The following is a 13,211-nucleotide window of genomic DNA, read 5'->3' as shown; positions in this document are numbered from 1 at the left end:
GACTCAAGTTACAATAGTTGATTCTGTATAAGTGCTCAGTTTTGACTGAATCTATTATCATGAGGTACTAAATGAAGTAGGTTTTACTAGGTTTAAAATGGAAAACGAGAAATATGGAGAATTTTCAAGATATGCAAGCAAAACGTAAAACTAACAAGATATAAAACGATAGATATGTATTTTTGAAATCTAATCAATTCATGTGTGTAATCCTGTATTTTGTTATAAATCAGCAAGTTATATAGGTATATTTCAAGATAGAAACATGTAATTGCCATGCAAATATACTGTGTGCCAGATATCAGAGGCCGAAGTTTTGTATTATATAAATATAAACTTACTTCACTGTACTTTGTATCGTAGCAGTACTTATTATCGTTAATTTATTGTGCTGAATGATGCTCCAATAAATCATTCTGAAATTTAATTTGTTATGATTGATTTAAATACACCCCCCCTTTTGCTTTTTTATGCGGTTTTATATGAAAAAAGACATAGAGACATCTATAATCACAACCACAGAAGCTGTTAGCGAACTAGGACCTGTCAGACGCGAGCTCTGAACATAGATATTCATTTTTCATTCATTCATTGCTGAATCTCGTTACCGAGAATGAATCTACAAAAGGACTAAAAAAACAGACTGTCGGTGCGATCAAACTTTAATTTTTTAGGGCTACTTCCGACTGTGTGCCCTGTGACTGGAAGAGACCCACCGTGACCTACAGATCCTTCCACACTCCGGACATGGATAGTCACCAACCAGATCTGGCCGCCGCTGTATTCTTCTCGAGTCTCCATTATAACTGTGCGCCATAGACCTCCACTGTGACCTGTCTAACGCTAGTTGTTCCCAGTTATGATTGGCATTAACTGATTTTAGGGATTGATGTAGTGTACCCTTAAACCGCTTATACTGGCCTTCTGGTTTCTGGACTCCCTCTGTCAATACAGAGCTTTTTTGGGGAGTCCTGCGTCTTGCATCCAAAGGATGTGGCCGCTCCATCTGAGTCGGGCCCTCGTTACTTGAGTCACGAGTTGTACAACTCGCGCGTTGCAAGACTTCTGCATTCGAAACTTTGTGGAACTATCTGATATACATTATTTGTCTTAGATGACGTTGTTGCGTTTAATATGTCGCCTGTAGGGCCTCCAGCTTTCACTTCCGTAAAGAAGCGTTGAAAGAATCACTGCTTTGTAAACAGCTGTCTTGGTCTTCAGATTGAGGTCGTGATTTTGAAACAATGTGTCCTTTAGCTTCCAGAATACCTGTGATGCCGAATACGGTTGTGTATTTCCGTGTCCAGGTTAGCCCTAGCCCTAGTATTTAAGAAGCTTCCCAAGTATTTGAACTGCCCGACCTGTTCTAGAGTTTCATCCTGATATCTGTTTGAAGGTTTTCTGGCGGACTTTCTTAAAATTGAGTCTAAGGCCTAAAGCTTCGTATATATGTTAATATGTTTATAGGCAGAGACTCTGTTATAAGTGTCCAACATTATCTGTAGATCCTTTGAGCTTCTAGCGATAAGTGCGCAGTAGTCTGCATATTGAAATTCCGTGATAAACTTATTTATACGGGTTCTTGCTCTGAGGCGCTTCAGGTTAAACAGGCCTCCATCAAATCTGACACCTCTTACAGGCATGCTCATGTCAGCAATTATCAAGACTGATATGGCGAAAATATTGAACAATAAAGACGCTAACACGCAGCCTTGTTTTATTCGAGAGTTGGTTAAAAAATGGTCGGTTTAGAGCCATTATGCTGTATTCTAGCAGTGTTGTTGGTATGGAGACTTTTGCACACTGCTGAGAATTTTTTTCATACTCCTATACAGGATGTAAATGAATAGTTGCGAAAAATTTTAAAGTGCGATTCCATTTTAATGGGAGATTTTGATTTACAGGGTGTTTTTCAAAAATTTCAATGGAAATTAATACCATTCTATCTCCTAAACGGAATCACCGACTTATCCGAAACTTGAATAAAGATTGGTCCCATGCTTGGAATATTGTTCTACTACTTCATATTTTGTTCTTAGGCCGGTCCTGGACTTATATTGCCTACATGTCTATGACCTCATCTTTCTATGAACCTTTATCTGTCAAGGTCAGCTGTGTCTGACAACTGTCAGCAAACAGTCTCTGGTCAGTTATTATTGTTCTGCTTTGTGATGAATAATCAAGTATCTGAACAATAATAATAGTGTCCGTTTACTGCATTAATTATCATTTAAAAGGATGTTATTTCATGAGATAAAATGCTGGATTCTGATCTCATTTCACTATAAGAAGTGTAATTTAATTATGGAATTATGAGTTGGCCTGTTAATGAAGAAACTTATTCTGGTAGCTGAACATTCTCAATTTTCATAAACGCTGAAATATGACCACAAGAAATCCTACGACGTTAGTAGCTGTGCCAAGTGAAGAAAATTTTGATTTTCTCTTCAAAATCGTTTTGATAGGCGATTGTGGAACTGGAAAAACCTGTGTAGTTCAACGGTTTAAAAATGGAACTTTCATCGAACGACATGGAAACACAATTGGTGTAGATTTCTCTATGAAAACTTTAGTGATTGATGGTAAAAAAGTGAAGGTGAGAGCATTGGATTTTACAGCATCTATTTCTGAAAAAAATTGGGATTGAAATTTTTTTTAACGACCACTTTGTTCCAGTTACAAATATGGGATACCGCAGGTCAAGAGCGGTTTAGAACTATAACCCAGAGTTATTATAGATCTGCTAATGGTGTAATAATTGTTTATGATATCACGAAGAGGTCATCATTCCTCTCTGTTACCAAATGGTTGGAGGAGGTTCGAAAATATTCAGGTAGCTCAGTACTTCTAGCATTGGTTGGTAATAAAGCAGATGAAGAGAATTTGAGGGAAGTAGAATTTGAAGAAGCTGAAGCCATGTGTCAGTATATGCCTGAGGTGCTTTTTGTATTAGAAGCTAGTGCTAAATCAAACACAAATATAGAAGAAGCATTTGTGTATCTTGCAACTGAATTGAAGGTGAGTTTTCTAATTGAATACATTTATCTAATTATATGGAGTGTTCCTAAGTAACTGAAAAATATGTTTATGTTGATTTAAACTGGTAAACATTGTCAAATTTTCATTTAGGTAATTGATATGCAATATCAGTCCTCTCGACTTATCAGGAAATGCTCTCTGATAAGTGCTAATGACATAATTATATGAGTTACTTGGGGAGTTGTGTGAGATAATTGGATATTTATGACCAAATAAAGATAAAATGTGAGGCAATAATTCCAGATATAGTTGGGGGGCAGTATTGTAATCTGTCTTGCTGTTTTCACCCACTTAATTTCCATATTCACTTGATTTTATCTGAGAGGAGCTAGTTATGGTAAAATTAGGAATAAAATAAATGAAATACCAGACCTTTGAATACCATGAGAAGAAAAATTATTCACTCCTGTTTCTATTACAATTTCAAAAAACTTTTTTTTCCCATGATTTTATAAATTTATTAGATTTTACGACAGCCACCTACTAGAATCTTCAAAAACTATCCACATTTCTTATTTTGCAATTTATTTTCGTCAACTTTGCAAAATAGACCTCACAAACCTTATATCTCCAAAAAACTCTTAAATAATCCCCATGTAGGTACACCTTGTTTTTCCTTGCCAGTAAATGTTCGTGAACCTCTACCGGAAATACTGCTTCTTGGATCTTGTTTATAATCAGAGACATAAATGGTTTGGCTGAGGAGAACCTCTATACAGTGTATACAAACCAGCTCGATCTCTGGAATTGAATCTCCTAGATTTTGTCATGGGGATATTTGAAGGATTACGTTTACTCAACTTGAGTCCAAAATATTCAATAATTGGAGTAACATGTAAATGGTTGCGAACAAATTAGAAATAATCCAACGAGTTTTGCTAGGGTGCGAACGTCGATACAAGAATGTAACAAAAAATGTATTAAAGTGAGTGGTGGGCATCTTGAAAATTCCCTGTGAATTTATTCTATACCGCTCATCTTATAATGGATTTTTTACTTTGCACTTTACTCAGTTAAACTGGTTGATTAGAATTTTTCATTCCATTTCGACCTTTAAAATAGTTATTCGTGCAACCAGTAGGGAAAAAAAATTTTTTCGTAATGAGCGCAAAAAAACGCGAAATACGAATAATAGTGTTTCCCAACGTGTTTCACAAAATATTTTTTCTAACTTTGGATAGGATGAATTCAAATTTGAAAGTACCAAAAACGTCTGTACAAGCGTCCCTCGCAGATTCATTTTATATCGTATAGTGACAGAAAATTTTCACTCCGTTACTATGGAAGCAGGTATCTTTTCATCACCAGTTGCGAAACAATTTTAATTTTCGTAATTGGTTAGTTTCAAAATGTCAGTTTTAAAAAGTGTCACTTTATATGTTAAAGTTACAAAAACGATATTAACCCTATAGCAAAGAAGTAGAAAGATAGTGACTATAGTGATGTATGTGAGCGCCATCTGTGTTTCAAATGCAAATGTGTTTAAGCTCAAAGTGACTTTAAATTTGATTATGAAACTTTACGTAAAAATAACAGTAACGGAAGCTTTAAGCTTAAAGTGACTTTAAATTTGACTATGAAACTGAACGTAAGATAAGCTAAAATATTAATTCGAGGGACAAATGAAATTTTGTGAGATGTCAGATGGCCATTGATTTTCGTATCGCCTTTTGTTTATCACAGCCGTCTATAGAGCCTTTTAGAATTTCAATAATCACCAACTAAAACGAGTTTGATAAAGAAGAGGCGGTACGAGAATCAAAGCATTCAAAACCTCTTTGATCAAAATGGCCATCTGAAATCTCACAAAATTTCATGTGTTCCTGCAAATGGCCCTTGAATTAATATTTTTACCAGTTTTAGGGCCTTGAAACACTTTTGAAACACAGATGGCGCTCACATCACTTTAGTCGCTTCGTTTCCTATCTTTGTACTATGATCTTTGTCATCCACGTCTTCCAGTTTTCTCATTATGACCATCACATACCATGAAAATAACAAAAATTCGAAGAACCCAACTCTTGAAACTAAGTTGGATGCTATCTGATGAATATTTGAATACTTTCTAGTATAATGCGCCGTTTTCGAGTGATTTGATATTCGAAAACTAAAAATATCTGTGATATTCGGAGAATTGGGTACCTTGGCTGAATGCAACTCTGTTGAAAAGATCCACAGATGTGTAGTGTCATAGATTAAGCTTGTTATTCTGAAGTGAATGAGGCAGAACCAGTGGCGGCTCGTGGTCATGAGAGCTGAGGAGGCTAATAGTTTTCGAGGAGTGTTGGAACAAACTCTTATCAGTCAATAAAGTATACTTCTTCAACATAATGAAAAGTTGTCAGTTCTAAGATTAATTTTGAATGCAAGAGGATGCTATATGCTCCTTTTACTTGTTATGCCTTTCGATAGATCGCGGTAAATTTTTCAAATCTGAAAACCCCGTTTTGAACCGTATATTCTGTTTGATGAGAAAATAGTAAATATGGCCAGCAAAATAATTTTTCCCATTTGATCGATCCAGTTAACCAATCACATTTATCGTACCAAACAACACTGAAACTTCTATTCTGACGCTTTCGGTAGACATTAGTGTAATTAAATTTGGTGGAGGTCTTGTAAAGGTTTTAACAACGTGTACAGTTAATTCTCAATATTCAATATTCCATTTTATTTTTTGATCCGTATCAGTACTTACCCCTAACGCCCTAACAAAACAACCTATCTTAACAAGAATATATCTCAAATTTCCCGAAGTTCCAGTTCTCCACGAAGTCGTTACATTCAAATTGAAAATTGAAATCATAACAACTACCGCCGGACAACGCCCCTACCGTCGGAGATCAAGCGAATATAGTCGAAGACGGCACGAAAGAATCGATGGAGAACAGGGGAGCTGTGCCTCCTCTGGTACATTTTACGGGCGAATATGGTACAGTAAGTCAGCTGAATTCTTGTTCGGCTAGTATGTGAGTCCAGAGAACGTATGCGTGAGTTACACTATCAACGGAGGCAGCAGGCCCAACAGCCTCCGTCCGAATTATTATTATTATTAATTACATGATATGAGTTGAGGTAATCCTATATAACTCATTAAATACAAAAAATTAACAGTAAGTAACAAACAACACTCAGCCATAGTTATCATAATTATTCTTGAAAGAGTTCACGGTATGGGAGGCAACGATCTCGATGGGCAGTCTGTTCCACTCTTCAAAAACTCTGTTGGACAAAAATTGTTGACGGGCTCTTGTCTTGAACTGCTCTCTGTATAGTTTCAGATGGTGACCTCTCAGGTGACTATGTGGATTCAGGACAAAAAGATTGGACAGGTCAACACCGAAAAATCCGTTTAGGGCTCTGAATGTAACGATCAAATCACCTCTGCTCCTACGCTTCTGAAATTCAGTGATTCCCATGATACTCAATCTTTCGGAATAAGATGGTCTATTCCTATCAAGTCCGTAGGGTAAGCGTGTTGCTCTCCGTTGAAGTCTCTCCAATAACTCCATGTCTCGCTGGAAGGTTGGAAACCAAGCAGGACCCGCGAATTCAAGAATGGGTCTGACGTACGACTTGTATAATAGGGAGGCAGTTGCAGGGCTGCAACCACGAAATGTTCTCTCAATAAGGTACAGAGCCCTTCCAGCTCGTCTTGTGACATTGAGGGTATGCTGGGACCAACTAAGGTCCGCCGTTACTGTGAGACCAAGATCACAATGACTTCTTGTGGTTTCGAGCACGTGTCCGTTGATGGAATATTGTGATTTCGGGTTATTATTGCCGAGATGCATCACCCTACACTTCTCCAGATTGAGGGGCAGCATCCAGTCCTTGCACCATTCACTCAGGATATTCAGATCAGCCTGTAGAACCATGGGATTTCTCAACGAACAATTATAAATTTTCATGTCGTCAGCATAAGCTACCACACCAGACTTCAGCGTGAACGGCAAATCAGAAACATAGAGCAGAAAGAGCAAAGGACCCAAAACTGAGCCCTGAGGTACTCCACTACACACAGGTCTTGAGGTGGAAAAATCGTTCCCCACCCTAACACTGAACTCCCGTCCCGTCAGGAAGGCTTCGATCCAAAGCAGAACATTTCCCGCGATACCCAGGTGTCTCAACTTGAATAGTAAGCGGCGAAGTGGAACCCGATCGAAAGCCTTGGAAAAATCCAAGTAAATAATATCGACTGGCTCACCAGCGTCGACCATTCTGGTCCAATCATTCACGCAGGAAAGCAAGTTAGTTAGAATGGACCTGCCAGGGACAAAACCATGTTGTGCTGGAGGTATTAACCCGTTCTCCAGGGCAAACTTAAGTAGTTGTTCTTGTATAATCCGCTCTAATACCTTACATGGAACCGATGTTAAGCTTATAGGATGATAATTTGCTGCAGATTCTCTATCGCCCTTCTTATAAATTGGTGTTACTGAGGCTGAGACCCAGGAAGACGGCAGACAATGCGAGCGGAGCGACTCCTGATAAATAAGAGATAGAGGTAACGCAAGTGAACTCGCACATCTTCGTAAAATAGCAGGAGACAATCCATCGCGCCCTGGTGAAGAATCCTTGAGGACAGAGAGATGTCTCAACACCATATCCTGAGAAATCTCCACGAAATCAAAGGTAGGAACACACCTGGGGATCCCTAGCCCCGGCATTGGTCCGTCTGGTTCTTGGGAAAAGGAAGCCTCGAAACTATCTGCAAAAACTTCCGCGGATTCTTGATGCAGCTCACAAAGTGTTCCATCAGCTCTACGAATCCTGGGCGTCGAAACCTTCGTCTTGATGGTGGACCTCACGAATTTGTAGAATTTCTTTCTGTCTCGTGATGAAGCTATCTTATCTTCGAACTGCCTTTTCGCCGACTTTAGCATACTCCTGAGCTCCCTAGAGTAAATCCGGTGATTCTCATAATCTTGAGAACGGAGGTGACGTCTATATTTCTGCCATAATGCCTTTTTGTGACGAATCATTTGCAAGATATCCCTGCCTATCCAAGGCTTCAAGGGGTTCCGTCTAGATGTTTTTATTGAGGTATTAGTAGACATTGAACTGTTGAGAACCTCCATGAATGCTCCCCACATGCTCTCAACATTTCCAACCAACAAGTTTCTCCAGATCTCGATTGAGGTCGTGATAGTTTATTTGTTTGAAGGTTTTATTCGTACATTTTGGAGGATTGGTTGTGAATAAATGGAGGCTTGATTTCAGCACCAAATGATCAGACTTACCAAATGGTGGTAAATATTCCAAATCAGAGAGGATGTTCTCATCTGTCGTCATTAAAAGGTCTAGTAAGGAAGGCCGCTGTCCCATACGAATTCTGGTTGGCTCAGTCACAATTTGTGAAAAACTGGAACTAATGATAACATTCACAAACTCTGATGCGGGTGAATTTACAGGTGGTAATGTTGTTAAAGGCCAGGAAATGTCGGGAAAATTGAAATCACCTGCTACTACAACAGATTGCTTAGTATTGGATAAATGAGAAAGATGCCGAAATAATGTATCATCGTGGCTGGACTGACGAGGGCGATATATGCAGGCCAGTGTTACTGATATTCCTAGTCCACAAATATCCAGAAAAATATTATCAATTCCAGGTGTATTGATACTGGATACAGACAGATGAAAGTCAAGTAAATTCTCATCTCTCACGAAAACACAGACTCCAGCATGTCCCGGGGTTACAACACTATCGCTGCGGAAAATAGAATAACCAGGTATTGATACAGCTACATCAGGAATAGATGGTTTGAGCCAGGTCTCGGTAAACAGTAAAAATGTAGGAGAATTAAGTTGGACGAATGCTAAGATTTCATTTAATTTAGATGGTAAACTTTGCACATTAGAGTATACAATATTCCAGTTCAAATTGATATTTAGTTTTTTGATGCCACAATAGGTTGAACAGGAACAATCTTCGGCGAACCTTTAACATATTTTATGGTAATTCCTTTCTCTTCAGCAGCCTCTCTACGCTTTAGATCCTCCCTCACTTTTTTGATCTCATTCAATTGGGTTGGTGTCATATCATCAGAGATTTTTATTTTAGAATATGTAGTGTTTTGAGTTAGTTTGGTTTTATTACGCAAAATCTTGGAAGGAATACTCGAACTAGAGAACTCAACCTTTATTGGTCTGTCTCCTTTGGCTTGTTTTCGCCCCAATCGTGATATACCAGTTATATGATCACCTGCTCCAACAGTCACACACTCAACTATATTTCTAACTGTGGATGAGTTAGATTCGACATTTATGTCTTCGGAAATTCCTCTTATTATAATATTATTGGATCTTCTGACTCTTTCTAAAATTTCATTGGGCGCCAAATAAGTAGCAAAATCGGAGTTCGACGACTTCTCGGAGCACACAGACTGCAATTTCTTCACCTCTCTCTCGACAGATGCAACACTTGACACAAGTGACCCATGCGAAGATTGCAGATCGTTAATTTCTGCTCTCTGGCGAGCTATGAAAGAATTATGCTCTGATAATAACTCAGAATGCTCGTCAAGTCTTGTCACACATCCATCAAGACGAGTAGACATATCTTGCTGGGATTTCTTTATAGCTGAAATATCCTCTCCAATTAACGTTATCTTTTCCATAATCATTCTAAAGTACTCAGCCGTGGCTGCAGCACTAGATGTTGAGCTAGCAGAATTGCTACGGAGCCTTCTCGTGTTGGATAAGCAATTTGGACAATTCCACTTATTATTGCTGTCAGCAAAAAAGTTGAGTTCAGTCGATGTTAAATTTACGCACCGACCATGATACACCTTATTACAAGAAGAACACGATAAGGTGTTATGTGCGCTTGAGATATCTTTATGACAAACTTCGCATTCTGCCGACATTTTGACTCAAAAATTATAGGAATTGAGGATTTGGAAAAAAAAAAAAAAAAAAAAACAATGGTCACGCTTCACTCTGTACGGGTCTTTGTAAGAGACTTCAGTTTACGAACACCAGCAGACCACGGAGAAAAAGGAAAAACAAGGAATGGTCAAATACAGAGGAAACAAAAATGTATTTCGAAATATCGAATTATAATACCAGAAACCAGTATTCGGAAACAATACACTATCATACAATCAAACACGCGTTAGCGATGCAATATGTCGACAAGCGATAACAGTATGTGCATCTGGCAACGAAACAGATAAGAATGCGATAATTACAAGAATTTGTCGTTTTCTCGACAAAATTCAGAAATTTGAAGAATTATTGCGTAAATATACAAGCAAATTGTTTAGTGAAAGCTGGTCTGAACGACACCCTACCTTACATGCACAAAAATGCTATTTGAAAAACTGAGCAAGCTGTATTATGGCACTCACTATCAACTTTTGTAGAGATGAACGAAAACGTGTGTCTCATTCAACGAATTTACGAAGGTTTTTGATATTTTTTAATATTCGTCACCTTTTAAGTTCCTCAATGGGCAAAATCCTGCCGAAGGTTTCTGATGCGGAGGAACCGAACGGACTTAAAGAATAGAATGTTATGATTGCCGGTTTCAACGGGAAATGATATACAATGAATATAGGCAGTACTAGGAAATATTCACATTCGACGCGGCGGACGCGTACGCAGCCGGTGGATTGTATGATTGTTATGCTGGATTTTTATGAACGGAGGACCGAAAAATGAACTAATTTTTTTCTGAATATCTAGTTCAGGTGTTCGGAAAATTTATATAGAAATTACTTTCTGAAAATGAGGACATGCCCGAAGTGAATGTATTTTAGCTCTAAGCTTTATGAGGAGGCTTAGCCTCCCTTGCCTCCTCTGACGAGCCGCCCTTGGGCAGAACTCATTATGAAAGCTTAAAATGGCTATATCTTTTTATCAGGGCCGAATTGGAAAAAATGTTATGGTAAAAAGTGTATCTTTTGACCTCAAGAATCTACTGATAAAAAATTTGTACGACACAAAGACTCACCCTGTATATTCGTTGACTGTAGTTAGTAGTTAAATCTGGAAGCCATGAATTGGTGTAGGAGTTTGCAGAGAAAGTGAGATTTTGGTTCAGTCTTTGCGGGACAAGTGGCGTGATGAGAATTGACATAATTTCTCAAAACTGCGCCCCGATTTCTTTTAAGACCCCATCCTCCGGTTGAAATATCTAACACTACACTCTACTGATGAGGGACGTTGATTCCGAAATCGGTCTACAGTTGCGTTTGAATGCTTCGACTAGTCTGGGATTTCCTACGCCTGTTCATGACTAGCTCGCATTATTGGAATGACAATTCTTCGGAATTGTTATTTCCAATTTTGGAGGACATGTTGAATAGGCTCTAGCGCCTAGTTGACGATGTTTTCTTCATATCTTGACCTCCTGAAATATATTAACTTTAATTCCGGACACTTTGTTTATGTAGCTTCTTTATTTTAATTTCAAAGATAATTAATTTCTTGTATGTAACTTGTCGAATTTTGTTTCTTCCAGAGAAGGCACGACAATGGAATTCTACAACAATCTGATGAAGATACTGTGATATTGGGCGATGCAAAATCAGTTTCCAAATGTAGCTCGTGTACAAAGTTTTGAATGAACCTAAATATGCCTTACTGTGCCTTATTTAACTATTGCAAAAATACTTATTTAATATGGAGCTCGGATGTTAATTAATACGTAAACGAGAAGTTTAATTGATTTCTGGTGATATTTATTGTTATTGATCATATGATGAAGTCAATTATTGGATCATCTCAATACTGTGCAATAATTTTTAGATTCAGTTTTACTTATTTTCAGGTAAATAAATATTTTTGTTTTTATTTAGCTCTCTTTGTCAAATTAATTATAAGAAGATCAAAGTTGATGATGATGGTGTTGAATGACATGAATAATTTAATTCAATTAATCTATTGTTCAGTGATTTGTATTTTGGAGAACAATTTTGTATAGTTTGCTAACATGTTATTCTTTTGATAACTTAAATGTTGGTGTGTGGCGTTGTTATAACATAGTAAATTCAATATTGAGCTTTAACTAAAATTTATATTGTTTCTGGGAATGTTTAGAATTTTAACTGATATTCCTGGTTTTCTGTTTGAAACTCTGCTAAGGATATTATTTTCCTTTATTGTCATAAAAACTGGAATAATGAAAAAATTATTTCGTATAATAAATTTTCAACAGTCCTCACTATACATAAAACTGCTTATCAAAACTCAAAAAAAAAATGTACCTACTGTTGATTTGTCAGGATTGGCACTCAATTTCAATTCTGAAATTGAGTGTTAAATATTAATTTGATGTTGAAAATTGATATGCATTTGTATGAGTACAAGCTGTAAAATTCAGTATGTTTTAGATTATATCTTTTGATCTGGAAATTGTTTTTTGTATATTTTTTGATTATTCTTTTGTATTCACATAGTATGAAAATGTTCACATGATTTATATTTTCATTTGTCTTCATTTAGCAGTTAATTCTGTATTGATGGATGTGAGCAGATTTTCTGTAGAAGATTCTAACTAATAGAAGCAAGTACTGAAAATATACAAAACTTACAACCACAAGAAAGTATCACATGTTTAAACCTGTTGAACCCACTGAACTATAGTTCAGTCAGACCCCCACCAGAACTCGGAAACGGAGAATTTTCCAAGATTAAAAAAAAAACTGGTCAACTTCTGTTTTGAGGGGGACGAATTTGCATCATGAGTTTGTGCACTGCGCACAGCAGTCAAACGTCTTCTGACGCATCGATATTATAGCTTCCATTTCTTCAATTAATGTCAATTCAAACCGAATTTATGCGTGCGAACAGAAAGAAACAGTTTTAGCAACAAATACTACATGGTTTTTTATCACATCATTTGGAGCCTTCTACAATGAATCGATTTCAGAGGGCAAGAGCTTGATACATTTAAAAAAGAAAGATAAAAACAACTTTAAATATTCCAGTTTTTCCTAAAAGAACAGATAACTTAATAAGAGCCACAAATAAAGTGAAATTTATTGTTGAGCAGTGTATATGGCATCGCGAACATTTTCACACACCTTTTGGAGCTCTACAAAATTTAAGTCATTTTTTTATCTCAATTATAGTTTATTATTTTACTATGCCCGTAAGAGGTGTTGGGATAAGATTCAGATTTGATGGAGGCCTGTTTAACCTGAAGCGCCTCAGAGCAAAAA

General features: G+C 37.2%; 2 protein-coding genes across 2 annotated transcripts in view; both read left to right on the top strand.

The window, feature by feature from the left end:
- The window catches only part of LOC123306600 (E3 ubiquitin-protein ligase AMFR-like), a 70,128-nt gene extending 69,701 nt beyond the window's left edge, over positions 1–427 (top strand). Inside the window, exon 10 of the mRNA XM_044888671.1 lies at positions 81–427. Within this exon, the coding sequence (XP_044744606.1) occupies positions 81–90 (10 nt within the window). The 3' untranslated portion in view covers positions 91–427. The remainder of the gene's footprint in view (positions 1–80) is intronic.
- Positions 428–2,125: 1,698 nt separating this feature from the next.
- On the top strand, positions 2,126–12,586 carry LOC123307983 (ras-related protein Rab-43). The gene is made up of 3 exons (XM_044890499.1): positions 2,126–2,596; positions 2,677–3,018; positions 11,510–12,586. The coding sequence occupies exons 1-3, from the start codon at positions 2,384–2,386 to the stop codon at positions 11,609–11,611; spliced, it is 657 nt and encodes a 218-aa protein (XP_044746434.1). The 5' UTR covers positions 2,126–2,383; the 3' UTR covers positions 11,612–12,586.
- The last annotated feature ends 625 nt before the right edge of the window (positions 12,587–13,211 follow it).

Source organism: Coccinella septempunctata, chromosome 2 (genome assembly GCF_907165205.1).
Source record: "Coccinella septempunctata chromosome 2, icCocSept1.1, whole genome shotgun sequence".
Taxonomy (NCBI): domain Eukaryota; kingdom Metazoa; phylum Arthropoda; class Insecta; order Coleoptera; family Coccinellidae; genus Coccinella; species Coccinella septempunctata.
The sequence above is the reverse complement of the archived record's forward strand: the minus strand, read 5'-3'. Positions and strand labels throughout refer to the sequence as shown.